Source organism: Schistocerca americana, chromosome 7, assembly GCF_021461395.2.
Source record: "Schistocerca americana isolate TAMUIC-IGC-003095 chromosome 7, iqSchAmer2.1, whole genome shotgun sequence".
In the NCBI taxonomy this organism is placed as follows: Eukaryota; Metazoa; Arthropoda; class Insecta; order Orthoptera; family Acrididae; genus Schistocerca; species Schistocerca americana.
Window position 1 is genome coordinate 560,920,804 of NC_060125.1, and position 16,659 is coordinate 560,937,462.

The 16,659-nt window shown below is 42.1% G+C and overlaps 1 protein-coding gene across 1 annotated transcript in view; it reads right to left on the bottom strand.

The window, feature by feature from the left end:
* Window positions 1-512: 512 nt before the first annotated feature.
* The window catches only part of LOC124623088 (zinc finger protein basonuclin-1-like), a 299,861-nt gene continuing 283,714 nt past the window's right edge, over window positions 513-16,659 (bottom strand). The window contains exons 7-9 of the mRNA XM_047148880.1: window positions 8,578-10,074; window positions 913-975; window positions 513-826 (exon numbers count right to left, since the gene is read on the bottom strand). Coding sequence (XP_047004836.1) covers window positions 8,763-10,074 — 1,312 coding nt within the window. The 3' untranslated portion in view covers window positions 513-826; window positions 913-975; window positions 8,578-8,762. The remainder of the gene's footprint in view (window positions 827-912; window positions 976-8,577; window positions 10,075-16,659) is intronic.

The following is a 16,659-nucleotide window of genomic DNA, read 5'->3' on the forward strand; positions in this document are numbered from 1 at the left end:
TCATACTTCCAGTCCACTACCTGTGAATTTAAGTGGTCCCACTGTAGATGCTAAATGGACTGTATGTTCAAATGGCTCTAGCACTATGGGACTTAACTTCTGAGATCATCAGTCCCCTAGAACTTAGAACAACTTAAACCTAACTAACCTAAGGACATCACACACATTCATGCCCGAGGCAGGATTCGAACCTACGACCGTAGCGGTCGCGCGGTTCCAGACTGTAGCGCCTAGAACTTGGCCACTCCAGCCGGCCCACTATAAGTATGAATTCCATTACCAGATGCTGGAAATAAAACTTCTCCTATGTAACAACATAAAATGAATAACCTGTTTATTTGACAATGTAGTGAAAGGAGAAGTTAGATTAATGGCACTGGCAACAAAATTACTGGGAAATGATTTGTATTTGTTCAGGTATTCGTCTTCCAAAACGTAGGATTAATACAAATGATTTTATTTTTATTTACAGCTTTTATATTCAAAGAGCTTTATACAAGACAATACAGCTCTAAGCACTAACATAATAGTACATTCTTAAAACGACGAAAAAATATAACAAATAAATATTTATAACGCATTTGTACTTCAGTTTAGGAACTAGAATATTTCAGGCTTCAATAAATACATTGTTTGACTAGCATATAATAAGTCATTAGTGTTGGTTCATCATCGCACTTGGCTCCTTTGAGAAGAGAGACCGTCATTAGATGTTGGTCCTGTTGCTGTTTGAATTCTGGAACTGATCCTGCAGGCAAAGTGACTGTGAGGAAAAGTTCTTTCCTTTCTAGTACATTCTGAGCTGCTGTTCAGATTCCTTCCTTCCCTGTAAAACCGTGCAACATAATTATTTGGTACTTGAATGTAAGAATCATTTTCACAGTTTCCACATTAGTGGATCAGTGAACATACCTAGCCTGCAGGGTTTCTGCTCCAAGTCTTGTCCGTTTGCGAAATGATGCGGCAGTGATACACCTGCAGGTGAAAATGATAGTAATTAAATATCGCATGAAGCATAAAAAAACAACGACAAATTGTCGCAATGTTACTAGATTGTTATTTAATATATTATACGACAAAGAAATTGTTTTATGGCTCTAATAGCTGTACGTGTAAGTTATCAAGAGAACAACGTGTGCTACAATTATGAAAAATGTAAGCAAAAAGTCTGAAGACAGCTCATTTAAATCTATAGGATCATGTTTAATTCATTTCAAGTTATTTTTGTCTGTCCTGGTGTGGTGTGTATTTTGTGCCGGGAAGCGGGTTCTCCCGGATTCCATGACGTGAGGGCCGTGTTTGTGAGTCAGCTGATGTTGAGAACGTTCCAGGTGGACGAGCTAATGCACCGTGCAGGTCTATAATTTTCAGGACAAACGAGCCGACAGCTTCCTGCTCTTGCGAAGATGCTGCCACCGTTTCAGAACGACAAGGGGCAGTTGTCCAGGGCTCTGGGGATCTCACAAGAGAACGTTGTATCTGTGTGGCTCCACAATATAAAAGAATATTTTATTAAATAAAAATGTTTCAGAGTCAAACTTCTCGAAATTTTTTTAAAGAAAAGAAAGAAAGAAAGAAAAAGGAATGTAATAGAACAGTGGCCGCCAAACGTCTTTCGTCAAGAGCCAATGCTGACATTATTGGACAGCCTCTCGGGCGCTAATGTGCGGATTTACAGTTAATTGCTAACCCACATAAAGTAGTACGTTACGAGCCTATAACAGTCTACCAGCAATAAGGGCGAACGATAAATTGGCCCCCGACCTCTAACTAATGCTCGTTAAGAGTCGGCACCAATCGGAACAGTTCGGGTTGACTGTTCTCTGTTCCACATTGCTGCCATACTCAGTGGCCACGAATATGTGACAATGTAATTGTCTGGCGAAATATGTTGTATTTTCTGGGAGACCAGAAACTTAATAGGAATAAATGTACCTACATTATGCAATGTCAGACAAGGACACAAATTTTTACTAAATGCTTGAATGTCGGTTTTATTCTACTCATTGTGCTGCATTACAACAGCTTTAATTTAATGTTCCTTGCTACAAATAAGTACGTCATTTGAATATCTATATCTACATCTACATCCATACTCCGCAAGCCACCTGACGGTGTGTGGTGGAGGGTACCTTGTGTATCTCCATCGGTTCTCCCTTCTATTCCAGTCTCGTATTGTTCGTGGAAAGGAGGATTGTCGGTATTCCTCTGTGTGGGCTCTAATCTGATTTTATCCTTATGGTCTCTTCGCGAGATATACATAGGAGGGAGCAATATACTGCTTGACTCCTTGTTGAAAGTATGTATCTCTGCAACGCAATCCACGAATGCATGTTGCTTTCGTGTCGAAATTTGTACCGCAGCAGCCGATCGGTACGAGTTGTCAGTGCCGTAAGACAAACTGCAAAACATTCCTCCCATCGTCCAACACCCCAGTGGCCGCACTATTTACCCCTCTGACCCTGAGGTAAGCAGCCAACTTTACTTCGCCCAAGGCACAATTCGTCAACGACAATTAAAAGTAAGCACATACACATATCAAAAAAAGTTTTGCATCACCTCGGTTCCGAGAGTTCCGGAACCTGTACATACAGAGATAAACATAGACATCATTTTTAACCTTTTTATTGCTCATGAATACAACATATTGCGTGTTGTACCACCATACAGCGAGACCTTCAGAGGTGGTGGTCCAGATTGCTGTACACACCTTACCTCTAATACACTGTAGCACGTCCTCTTGCATTGATGCATGCCTGTATTCGTCGTGGCATACAGTCCACAAGTTCATCAAGACGCTGTTGGTCCAGATTGTCCCACTCCTCAACGGCGATACCAGTGGTTGGTGGATCACGTCGTCTATAAACAGCCCTTTTCAATCAATACCAGGCATGTTCGATAGGTTTCATGTCTGCAGAACATGCTGGCCGTTCTAGTCGAGCGATGGCGTTATCCTGAAGGAAGTCATTCACAAGATGTGCATGATGGGGACGCGAATTGCCGTCCATGAAGACGAATGCCTCGCCAATATGCTGCTGATATAGTAGCACTATCGGTCGGAGGATGGCATTCACGTATCGTACAGCTGTTAAGCCCCTTTCCATGACCACCACGGTGTACGTCGGCCCCACATAATGCACCCCAAAACAGCAGGTCACCTCCACCTTGCTGCACTCGCTGGACAGTGCGTCTAAGGCGTTCACCTTGACCGGGTTGCCTCCAAACACGTTACCGACGATAGTTTGGATGAAGGCATATGCGACACTCATCGATGAAGAGAACGTAATGCCAATCCTGAGCGGTCCATTTGGCATGTTTTTGGGCCCTCTGTACCGTGTTTCATGGTGTCGTGGTTGCAAAGATGGACCTCGCCATGAACGTCGGGAGTGAAGTTGCGCATCATGCAGCCTATTGCTCACAGTTTTGAGTCTAACACGACCTCCTGTGGCTGCAAGAAAAGCATTATTCAACATGGTGGCTTTGCTGTTAGGATTCCTCCGAGCCATAATCCTTAGGTAGCGGTCATCCACTTCAGTAGTAGCCCTTGGGCGGCCTGAGCGAGGCATGTCATCAAGAGTTCATTTCGCTCTGTATATCCTCCATGTCCGAACAACATCGCTTTGGTTCACTCCGAGACGCCTGGACACTCCCCTTGTTGAGAGCCCTTCCTGGCACAAAGTAGCAATTGCGGACGCTATCGAACCGCGGTATTGATCGTCTAGGCAACGGCTGGCCTACGGACAGCGCGAGCCGTGTACCTCCGTCCTGGTGGAACAGCTGGAACTGATCGACTGTCAGACACCCTCCGTCTAATAAGCGCTGCTCATGCATGGTTGTTTACATCTTTGGGTGAGTTTAGTGACTGTTTCTGTACGTATTTCAATTCATTACTGAGCTTCTAAACTCATAAGAAGCTCTTGACGCTAGATGACTTTTTCGAATTTTGCTGTTAAGTGTATCCATACTATTGATAAAAATGGATGTATGTATCTGTGTATGTTCCACGTCTCCTAAACCAATGGACCGATTTCAACCAAACTTGGTACACATATCCATTACTGTCGGGCAACAGTCACTTTGGTGGTAAGAACCACCTACCTATCATAGTTAAGGAGATATGACGTCATCAACAATGAGATGCGTACGTAAAATGCCGCATCATGTATGACATTGAAATTTATTACTTCTTTGATGCTCTCTCTGTTGACAATATATTACGCATACAGTATCCACATATGCTGCCGAATGTACTTCCATATATATGACGTTGTACGACATATAGTTAAAGAGATATGACGTTATAAACAATGAGATGTATGGAAAAATGCTGCATCATGCACGAAATTTTAATACATGCATTCTTTAGTAATTAGACACTTCTGCAATCGAGGCAAGAAAATCCCTGACACCTGGCAGAACTTTCAACTGCAAAGCACAAAAGGCTGTAGATGAAAACGATAGCTCTATATAGAGCTATTAAGAGGCGTTGCTATAGAGACGTTTACAAAATCGCGTTTTAGACGCGCGATGCAGCTGCACTCAGACCCGCCAGGATAGCCGAGAGCGCTAACGCTCTGCTTCCTGGACTCGGGTAGGCGCGTCGGCCCCAGATCGAATCCGCCCAGCGGATTAACGACGTAGGGCCGGTGTGCCAGCCAGCCTGTATGTGGTTTTTAGGCGGTTTTCCATATCCCCTAGATGAATACTGGGCTGGTCCCCATGTTCCGCCTCACTTACACGACCCGCAGACATTTGCAACACATTCGCACTATTCCATGGCTTACATTAGACACAGACAGCTTGGGTACACTAATTCCCAGGGGTAAGGGGGTGACGGCAGGAAGGGCATCCGGCCACCCCTTAAATTTACCGTGAAACATCCGATTAACCATGGCCGACGCTGCGTAACTCCGGAACAAGGCTCAGACAAAGAAAGAAAGAAAAATGCAGCTGCTCTCAGCGTACAGGAACTGTTTCATAATTTCGTAGGGACTGAAATTGTAATTTTTTCGGTATTACTCTATGAATACCGTCCCTTCTTGTTTTCATTTCGAATAGAAAACTGAGAAAATGAATACCCGTGCAATATTGGATTTTGCACCAATACTTGGTTCGGGCCGCAGTTTGTCTACCAATGAACTACAGAACTTACGAGCAGCTAAGACAACCAGTCTTGAAAGCCTTTATTGCATGGTTACTGAACATTCTTCACTATCTCGTCATACGAAATCGGATAGCACTATGTAATACGGAACAGACGACTAGATACCAAGATAGGCCAGTATTAAAGAAAGCGGGCAGTACTGAAGTTGTCAGTAGAGACGCAGTAAGAGCAGAATAGATTAATCAGCAGAGCTCAATGACTTCGAATGAGTACTAGTTATTGGATGACATCTGAGTAATAAATCTATAAGGAGTGTTTTATATGGCCATTCCACTTAAGGTCGCTGTGGATAGTTACACCAAGATATTTTGTGGCAGACGCTGTCTCCAGCTGTTTGTCATCAATAGTGTAGCTGTACAGTAGTGGATTTCTTTTCCTATGTATGCGCAATATGTTACATTTGTTTACGTTCAGGGTCAACTGCCAGAGCCTGCACCATTCATCAGTTCTCTGCAGGTCGTTCTGCAAATTCTTACTATCTTCTGGCGTTGCTACTTTGGTATAGACAACAGCATCATCTGCGAATAGCCTTAAAGAGCGTCCGACGTTTCCTACTAGATCATTTATGTATATTGAAAACAGCAACGGTCCTGTCACACTTCCCTGTGGCATTCCGGAGATTACCTTCACATCTGCTGATATTGTTCCGTTAAGAGCGATGTGTTAAGTTCTATCTGCAAGAAAGTCTTGAATCCAATCGCAAGTCTTTTCCGATACTCGGGAAGTTCGTATTTTTTTCATTAAACGGCAATGCGGGACGGTCTTCAAATGGTTCAAATGGCTCTGAGCACTATGGGACTTAACATCAATGGTCATCAGTCCCCTAGAACTTAGAACTACTTAAACCTAACTAACCTAAGGACATCACACAACACCCGGTCATCACGAGGCAAAGAAAATCCCTGACCCCGGCGGGAATCGAACCCGGGAACCCGGCCGTGGGAAGCGAGAACGCTACCGCACGACCACGAGCTGCAGACCGGGACGGTGTAAAGTGCCTAAATGAAATCAGGGAACACGGCATCAACCTGAGCGTCGTTGTCCACTGCGCTGTGGATCTCATGGAGGAACAGAGAGAGCTGAGTTTTGCAGGATCTCTGTTTGCGGAATCCATGTCGATTTTTATAGAGGAGATAATCATTTTCCAAAAACGTCATAATTTTTTAGCGTAAAACATAATTCTACAACAGACTGACGTCGACGATATAGGTCTATAATTGTATGGATCTGTCTTACGACCTTTATTAAAAATGGGAATGACCTGCGCTTTTTCTTGTGTAAAGAGTGACACCACTGGGTATTGGATGACAGCAAATGAGTCATTTGGAGTCGCCAAACACGCTGTACCATATAGCAATCTGATGTGACGGGCTACGTCTGGCAACTGCCTAGAGGGCGTTACCTGTCGCTATGGTAGCGCCAACAGTGAAGTTCGAAGAGATCCTTTACGCTGTCGAGTTCTTTCCGTGGTTAGTGTGTGGTCTGCTTTGTTCAGAAAACGGTAAATGCATCACGAGATGCACGTATTTTGCAGCACTGATAGGAAAGATTGTTGTTTGTATCAGCATGAGAATGCACCCTTTCATAAAGAAGAATTTGTGGAGCAATGGTTTGTGGACAACAACATTCCTGGACATGTATCCAATGGAACACCTATGGGATGAGTTAGAAAGTCGACCGCACTATATACTATGCGTACAGCATCACTGTCTTCTCTAGTTTTGGCAATTGAGGAAGAATGGACCTGCCATTCCCCCACAGACATTTAGATACACTATGTGATCAAACGTATGCGGACACCTGGCTGAAAATGACTTTCAAGTTCGTGACGCCCTCTATCGGTAATGCTGGAATTCAGTATGGTGTTGGACCACCCTTAGCCTTGACGACAGCTTCCATATGAAAGCAGGCATACGTTCAGCCAGGTGCTGGAAGGTTTCTTGGGGTATAGCAGTCCATTCTTCACGGAGTGCTGCACTGAGGAGAGGTATCGATGTCGGTCGGTGGGGCCTGACACCAAGTCGGCGTTCAAAAACATCCCAAAGGAGTTCTGTAGGATTCAGGTCAGGACTCTGTGCAGGCCAGTCCATTACAGGGACGTTATTGTTGTGTAACCACTCCTCCACAGACCGTGGTTTATGAACAGGTGCCAGTCAGTGTTGAAAGATTTAATCACCATCACCGAATTGCTCTTCAACAGTGGGAAGGAAGAAGGTGCTTAAAGCATCAATGTCAGCCTGTGCTGTGATAGTGCCACCAAAACAACAAGTGGTGGAAGCCCCCTTCATGAAAAAAAACAGGACCACACCATAACACCAACACCTCCGAATTTTAATGTTGGCAGTACACACGCTGGCAGAGGACGTTCACCAGGGATTCGTCATACCAACACCCTGCCATCGGATGGACACATTGTTTAGCATGATTTGTCACACCACACAACCTTTCTTCACTGTTCAATTGTCCAATGTTTACGCTCCTTACACCAAGTGAGGCGTCGTTTGGCGTTTACTGGCGTGATGATTGGCTTATGAGCAGCCGCTCGACCATGAAGTCCAAGTTTTCTTAACTCCCGCCTAACTTTCATAGTACTTGCAGTGGATCCTGATGCAGTCTGGAGTTCCAGTGTGATGGTCTGGCTAGATGTCTGCCTATTACATATAACGACCCTCTTCAACTGTCGGCGGTGTCTGTCAGTCAATGACAGACGAGGCTGTCCTGTATGCTTTTTTGCTGTAAGTGTCCCTCTACATTTCCACTTCACTATCACATTGGGAACAGTGGATCTAGGGATCTGCGTAGTAAGGTATGACACAAGTAACACCCAATCACCTGACCACGTTCGAAGCCCGTGAGTTCCTCCGAGCTGCCCATTCTGCTCTCTCACGATGTCTATTGAGGCCGCTGATATGGAGTACCTGGCAGTAGGTGGTAGCACAATGCACCTAATAAGGAAAACGTATGTTTTAGGGGGTGTCCGGATATTTTTTATCACATAGTGTACCTCATTGGAAGTGTCTCCATCAAAATTCAGGGCGATGTAAAGGTACAGGGTGGCGACACCCCATGTTAATACCCACTAACAGGTCTCCAGGTACTTTGGATCAGACAGTGTACTAAGAATGAAGATAAGAGCTCAAGTTTCCGTGGACGAGATCATTGAGACAGAGCACAAGCTTGTATTGGAGAGGCGTAGGGACGGCTGGACGGGATTTGAACCACCTTCCCCCCGAATAAGAGATCAGGACTGGGCCACCTCACTTGGACAGTCAGTACACTGTCTGGAGTCTTGAAAGCATTATGTATCTTGCTAGTGTTACATGCATCGGCGACAGAAAGAGTTTCGTATCAGAAATGTACATAAATGTGGTGGTAACATTAATGCACAATGAAGAACACATTGCAGTCTGTACCTGGATTTCCGTGGAATCTTTCGTATACTGTACGCCCAGCCCGCTCGGTCGCGTATTGATGCCTCCGTCTTGGGGTGATTCGAGGGTCCCCTGAAACCCGTGGCGCGGCATGTATTTCAAGAAGTCCTGGGGTGGGTCACAGCATCTCCTACGCTGAGCGTTTGGTGTCACCCCAGACTGGAACGTTACTGGTCGGCCGCCTCCAGCTGTCCCTCCGGCTGGAGCCTGCGGTGCAGGTTGGGGTTGGCGCTGTGGCGGTCGCGGCTCCTCTTGGACGGAAAGGTGGCCGAGCAGCCGGGCACGGTGCAGCCGTGCTGCAGCCGCAGGTGCACGTTGCGGTAGTGCGTCTTCACGCAGAAGTGGTTCAGGAACACCTTCCCGCACCCTACGCACCTGCGCGGGTTCTCTTTGTCCATCGGTATTTCCCTGCTCGGCGTGTCACGGTTCTCCTCTAATGGCTCTGACGTCTCAATCTGAGAAGCCAAACAAGCTTCATCCGAGTTTTGCCCCTTGCTCTGCATGGAGGTATCCTCAAGAACCCGCATCTTCAGTTGGTCGTCTATACATGTCTTTTCATCAACCTCACTGTTTGGATCACTACAGTCTCTGGTAACTTCGCCAGCTTCTGTTGCGATGCACTTCTCCGGCTCCACGTCGATAAAATTTCTCGTATCTCTAGGAACAACCTCTCTACCACTTGGTGCTTCCTCGTTGTGCTTCACATCCGAAACTAATTCACTATATGATTCCAGACAGCTGTAATCATCCATCCCACTACCTGGTATTTTACAGTTGTCTTCAACACAGCCCTCTTCATTTTCTGGACTCTGCTCCGATTTCCGAGTACACAGATTAGTATCGATATCTGATACATCGCCGACTGGTACACATCGATCTTTCTCCTCCCGAACTTCTGATGTCTCTTCCGTGTGACTGATGACTGCGACACATTTCTGCTGGTCTGATCGTCCTGCATCATATGTTCCATCTGTGATAGTTTGTTCGACACATTCGTTGAAATCCCTTTCACTTGCGACAGACTCTAAGGACAGTACGTGAGTCCTTTTTGGGCACGACCCGTAGCGTGTCGGATTTCGACTTTTTCGTTTACGCACTCCCCTCAGGGGTAATTGCTCGCTGGCTTTGCTCACATCCTCTCTTACGCACGTCCTTTTTACGTCACTTAACTCCTCCTTATCGTGGCTTTCAAGGTGAGTGTCTTCACTTCTGCACTCAGTTTTCACATCAGTAAACTCCTCCTTAAGTTGGTTTTCTTCGTAAGGGCCTTGTGAAAACTTCTGATTATCGGTGTACGGGTGACAAAGACTTGCACTGAAACTAAACGGCACTGACGAATTTTCCTCTTCTTTCTCGTACTCGCCATATGGTTCATCGATTTTCTCAGTCTTAATGGCAACACCATTGGTAAGTGGCCGTATGTTATCCGATGCTCCATCGGCGTTTTGATACCAGCTGTCTTCTATCTTCTCGTCATACCTGCAGGAAGAGAACATTAAATCAGCATTAATAGTAGCAAAGTTGATGTACTAATGACATAACAGTATTAGCATTATAACGTATAGGACGACTAGTAACTGAACTGGAGAGCTTACTAAAGTGCTACTGTTTGTGTCCACTGTGAAAATTCGCCATACGCCACTGCAAGTGAAACGAGTTATTTATGTGAAATAGCTAAAGACTGAAGGTTAATCATTCGTTGTACTTTTCACTAGTTTCCACCTTGGCAATGAGCATGTGTAGGATTCAGTTTTTTGAACACACAGTTCTAACTGCCAGGAAGTTTGAAATCAGCTCAGATTTCGCTGCAGAGTGACGTTATTCAGCAAAAAAATCCCCTCTTCTGTGCTAACTGATTTATCCACAATATCATTTCTCAGAAACTATTTCTGAACGGCCTCAAATATTTTGTTGGTGGCGATTCCGTTCACATTGCATGAAACAGTAGTATTCCGAACTGCCCCATGCAACTTCTGACGTTATGCACTACATCATTAATTTATAACGTATTGGGATTAGTATAGGGCTTGTAACACTTACCTGAGGTACCCCTGAAGTTACTTTTATAGGTATACATTTAGTTGTGTTAACGACAAGTTGAGTTCTCTATGCTTGGAAGATATAAAAATATATACGTAAACATAGTCTTCCGCGTACGTTGTCACAGTCACAGTTGAAAAGCACGCTGAAGATGCCCATTTGTAGTGCTGACCGATACATCGGAGAATTTTACGTTTTGACAATGCGGTTATATGTCCAGAAGAACTTTACTGAATGTCACAAATACAATTTGATATTTGGTAAGCTGCTATTTTCTTTACTGTTGCTGTTGTGGTCTGATACAGGTAGTCTGTCCAGCGTAAGGCACTTCATCACTGTGTAATTCCTGCACACTATACCCATTTGAACCTGCATACTGTAGGCCAGCCGTGGTCTCCTTCTGCAGCTTAGTAATTCCCTCCTCTCCTCCCCCCACACCATACACTTCCTTCCATAACCAAACTGACGATTCCTTGATGTCTCATCAGAACATGTCTTGCCAAGCCCCCCTTCTTTTAATAAAGTTGTGCTAGAAAATTCAGTGGCACCTCATTGGTTATTGGATGTACCCATATGATTTCCAACATTCTTCTATCGCACCACATTTCAAAAGATTCCGATCTAATCCTGTCTGAACTGCTTATCATTCACTTTCAGCTTCAGTACAAGGCTACACGACACTGAAATATCTTTGGAGAAGTTTTCCTAACATATTTGTATTCGATGTTAACAAACTGCGCTTTTACAGAAATGCTTGCCTTATTATTGCCTGTCTGCATATATCCTCTCTACTTTCACCAGTTTTGCTGCTCAAATAGCAAAACTCATCTGTTACATTTAGTATCTCGTTTCCTAGTCCAATTATCGCCTAATTTAAAGCGCCAACATTCCATTACTCTCGTTTTATTTTCGTTGGTAATCATCTTTTAACTTCCTTTCGAGTCCCGTTCATCTGCTCTTACAAGTCTTTTGCCGTCTCGTATTGGAATTCCATCGGCAGACAGTAAAATTTTTATTTATTCTTTCTCAACTTCAATTGTCTTTCATAATTTTTTCTTAGTATGCTTTACTGCTTCCACAATGCCCAGATGGAATAACACTGGCGATAGGGTAGAAACTTCCCTGAATCCTTTGTTAAACACTGCTTCTCTTTCATGTCCTCCGAGTCTTATAACTGCAGTCTGGTCTCTCTGCAAGTTTTATATACCTTTCGCGCCGTGTATTTTATCCATGATTCGTAAACTTATTGCCATTTAACGGTTTATTAGTCTGGTTCGACAACGGATGTTGGGTTCCATGTTCCGGGTTCCTTAGCTCTTATGACTTATTTACATGTCACCTGAGAATGTGATTTTCAGTGCCACGAAACCGGTTGTGATCTGATAATAAAAAGATAAGTACGGCAGGAGCGGAATCTTGACTCTCAAGACGGTTAGTCATAGCTGTGGTTTCCCTGTGTACAAGGTTTTCCGCTAAAACAGTAAACTGGCCTTTCTTTGACCTATTTTCTAGCACAAGCTGTAACGTTAGTATGGCCTTGCGTGTTCTTACGTTTCTCCGGAAGCCAAACTAATCTGCTCTGAGACGGCATTTACCAGTTTCCTCGGTGAATGAATCAGGTCAACAATTGCAACTCTGACTTACTGAACTGATGGCTCGGTAGTATTCACAGCTGTCAGAACCTGCCTTCTGTGGTACAGAAATTATTGCATTGTAATTTGAGTCTAATGATATGTTTCTTGTCTCGTATGACTTGCACATCAGGTGGTAATAGTTTTGTCATCGCTGGCCTCTGTAGCACCCTAAAAATTCTGAATAAATGTATATTCCACGGGTCTTTTCTCGACTTAAGCCTTTAAGAGCTCTGTCAATTATTTCTGGTATTATCATATCTCCCATCCCCTTTTCACTTACTTCCCCTCTCTTTATGTGATATTTAGTTTCCCTTATATAGTCTCTCTTTGTGCTCCTTCCACCTTTCAACTTTTACATCTTTGTTTTTATTTCTCGTGGGCCCTAAGCGTTGTAAACCTCTTGTGAAGACATTAAATAATTTTCAACAATAACGCTGCTATAATAGTATTTTATTCAGCTGTTGTTGTGGCTATGAGCTCTTGTCGACAACTTAGTCATTTTCAAGCTGTCGGCAAAGCATATAAGATGTTGGTACACAATTTTTGTACGTTTTCATTAGTTATAAATTAGGTTACAATTTTTACTTTACAATTTGGAAGTACTTACGTCCTTAGCACGTCGTCATGGCCGGTACTGTCGAAATTTATTCCACGTTGACAAGTTGACAGAATTTTATTACTCTGCAGTTGCTAAACATTATTTTTGAAATGTTTGATTTGTTTTAAAAATTGAGAGCTTCTGTTGACAGCTTGGTAACGATGTACTAAGTTTACATCCCTGATTTGTTAACCTATGGATTTGAGTGCTATTGTAGCGACCGCTACACACGTCGATTGTTGTATTCACGCACGTACACATGGTCCGCGCCATCCGGCGACGCTGTTGACGTGAAGTTCTATAGTGACTGTTAAATTGTGACGTCTGTTAACAAGTGAATCATGGCAACCACTGAGATCTGGGCTGGCCAACAGGGGCACGCTGTTCTTCAGCGTTTTATAGGGTTTCTGTTTACTCTTTGGAGTGTTGATTTTGAATTTTTTTTATATTTTTTGTTTTCATTGTCGGATTTTGGAGTACCGTCTAACCTATCTAGCTCTTTAATTGTTCGACGTTACAATGAGGTTGAGCCAGTACATCTCCGGTATACATAACTGAATATTATTTCAAGTATAGGATCTTGAGGTGCAATTATCCTGTCAATATTATCATCTTTTTATTGCTTACTTGTGATTTTATCTTTAAGTATGTGATGTGATTTCATCTCTGGTTTACTAATCTACGGAACTGTGTGATATTATCATCTTCGTATTGTTCACAGCTGGTATTAACGTTGCCTAAATTGTTGACTGAAATAATCGGCACTATCATGCACAAACCATTTAGGCAAAGATAATACCACTAGTAAATAATACAACGATGATAATATCACACAAATCCATATATTAATAAACCAGGGATGTATCCATAGCACCGCGTGACAGCTACAGTCGCAGGTTCGAATCTTGCCTCTGGCATGGATGTGTGTGATGTCCTTAGGTTAGTTAGGTTTAAGTAGTTCTAAGTTCTAGGTGACTGATGCCCTCAGATGTTAAGTCCCATAGTGCTCAGAGCCATTTGAACCATTTTATCCATAGCACATCGTAACCAAGCTGTCAACAGAAACGGCCAACTTTTAAAAACGAATTGTTGTTGTTGTTGTGATCTTCAGTCCTGAGACTGGTTTGATGCAGCGAATTAAACATCTTATTAATAGTACCCAGCAACGGCAGATTAATAAAATTCCACGAACTTATTAACATATAATAAATTTTGACGGCACCAGCGATAATGAAGTGCTAAGTATGTAAGTATTTCGAAATTGAACAGCAATAATTATAACATAAATTAAAACTAACGGAAAATTATGTACAAACATTTTATACGCTTTGCAGATAACATGATAATGAGCATGGTGTTGAAATCACCTCATACCCAGAAGAACAGCGGAATGAAATACTATTATAAGAACTTCATCGATTAAAATTATTTAATGTCTTTCCCATTTTTGCTTGGTACTGGTTTGCATTCTAAGCTCTTAAACTGCTTCTATTTTCTCCAAAGATCTCTTTCAGTTTTTCTAAGGGTCGCATCTATCTTTGTAAATCTATAGTCAGTTTTGTGGTGTACTTAGAACACCCTCGCTGTGCACTCACGTGTGAATGTCACTGTTCTACTGACACTATTGTACATGCCGCTGGTTGTATTGTGTTTGTCATTTTGGGTTTTTCTTTTGCTTTAAGTACATCTCTCTTTATGCTACATTTATTACATTGTTATATAATGATTTGATTACATTTACTTTCATTCCAATTGATACATAGTGAGGAAGTCCTCCAGGATGTAGAACATGCCAGAAAACAATAATAAATAACAAATATTTACAACTAAAACAAACAAGCTAATAGTCCTTCCACAGGTCCCAAGTGGAATGATCGTCATTTTTATGAACACTATATGAAAGGATCATTTTACAACATTCATTTACTGAGATCACATTAATGCACTGAATTTATTTGTAATATAATAAACATATAATAGAACTACTACAATACTTATTTACAATGACCGCATGACTGCACTGAAATGGTGCAGGAGTTAGATTGTACTATATATATATATATATATATATATATATATATATATATATATATATATATATATATATATATATTCATCAATGGAGTAGGAGGAGTTGGCCACCAATAAATTCTTTAGACTTCTCTGAGACTGAATTTCATTGGTTCTTAAGCATTTTATGGCTGCTGGCAAGTTTTTGAAAATGTGTGTTCCTGAGTAATGCACACCATGTTGTACAAGAGTAAGTGACTTTTAATCCTTCTGGAGATTATTCTTATTTCTAGTATTAATTCCTAGAACTGAGCTGTTGGTTTGGAAAAGTGATATATTTTTAAGGACAAATTTCATTAAGAAATAAATATATCGGGAAGCAGCAGTTAGTATCCCTAGATCCCTCAACAGGCCTTCGCAGGATGTTCTTGAGTTCACACCACATATAACTGCTATTGCACGTTTTTGTGCACAGAAAACTTTGGCTTGGTTTTTTACCCCAAAAAATAATCCCATATTGCATTATGGAGCGAGAGTAAGCACAGCATGTCAGCTTTTTCATTTTTATATCACCTGTTTCTGACAGAATTCGCATTGCAAATAGAGATTTGTTTAGACACATCAGCAGTGCTCCTCACAGTTGAATTTATTATCAAGCTCTAATACCAAAACTTTAACACTGTCCACTTCGTCTATCTGCTTGTTATCATATGTAAGCCATATACTCGTGGGACACCCGTTACCCGTTCTGAACTGCATGTAGTGTGTATTTTTTCAAAGTTTAGTGACAATGAATTGGCTAGGACCCAGTGATTAATGTCCACAAATATTTACTAGCCGATATTTCTAAGACTACACTTGATTTGCTGTGTTGCAATGTTTGTATCACAGGAAAACAAAACAAACATGGCATTTGGTAATGAAAGGTCATTGCTATACACAAGGAAAAGTAAGGGCCTTAAGATGGAACCTTGTGGGACCCCACATGTGATTAGTTCCCAGTTGGATGATGCCTGATAGCTTAATATGTGACTCTTTCCTAATAAAACCCTTTGTTTCCTGCTAGAGAAATAGATTTGAACAATGTTGCAGCATTTCCTGCTACACCATAATATTCTAATTTACTTAAAAAGATATCGTGATTTACACAGTCAAATGCTTTTGACAGATCACAAAATGTACTAGTTGCCTGCAATTTTTTGTCTACTGAATTAAGTACATTTTTACTGTAAGTGTAGATAGCCTTCACAATGTCAGAACCCTTTATAAATGCGAAGTGCGACTCTGACAGTATATTACTTGTGAGAAGACGGTTTTTCTTAAATTTTTGAGATTGCTGTCAAAAGTGAAACTGGAGGGAAATTTGACGCTATTTCTTTATATCCCTTCTTAAACAGTGGCTTAACTTTAAAATATTTCAACGATTCAGAAAATATTCTGCTGATAAACGACTGGCTACACAGATAGCTTAATGTTACTTAACTCACAATCACATTCTTTAATTAACTTTGTTGATATATCATCACACTCACTATATGTTTTTGATTTTAAAGATTTTATGATAGGCATTACTGCTGCTGGGTTAGTGAGGGTCAAATTCATATTATGGAAGTTACTTAAAATGTTTGGTCTGGGGTATCCCTTGGCAGTACCTACAGAACCTGACAACCCCATCTCTGTAACAGTTATAAAATGTTTATTAGAAAGTTCTGCGACACTATACACATCTGTCACCAATGTATCATTTACTCTAAGTGCTATTTGCCCCTCTTCATGTCTGGT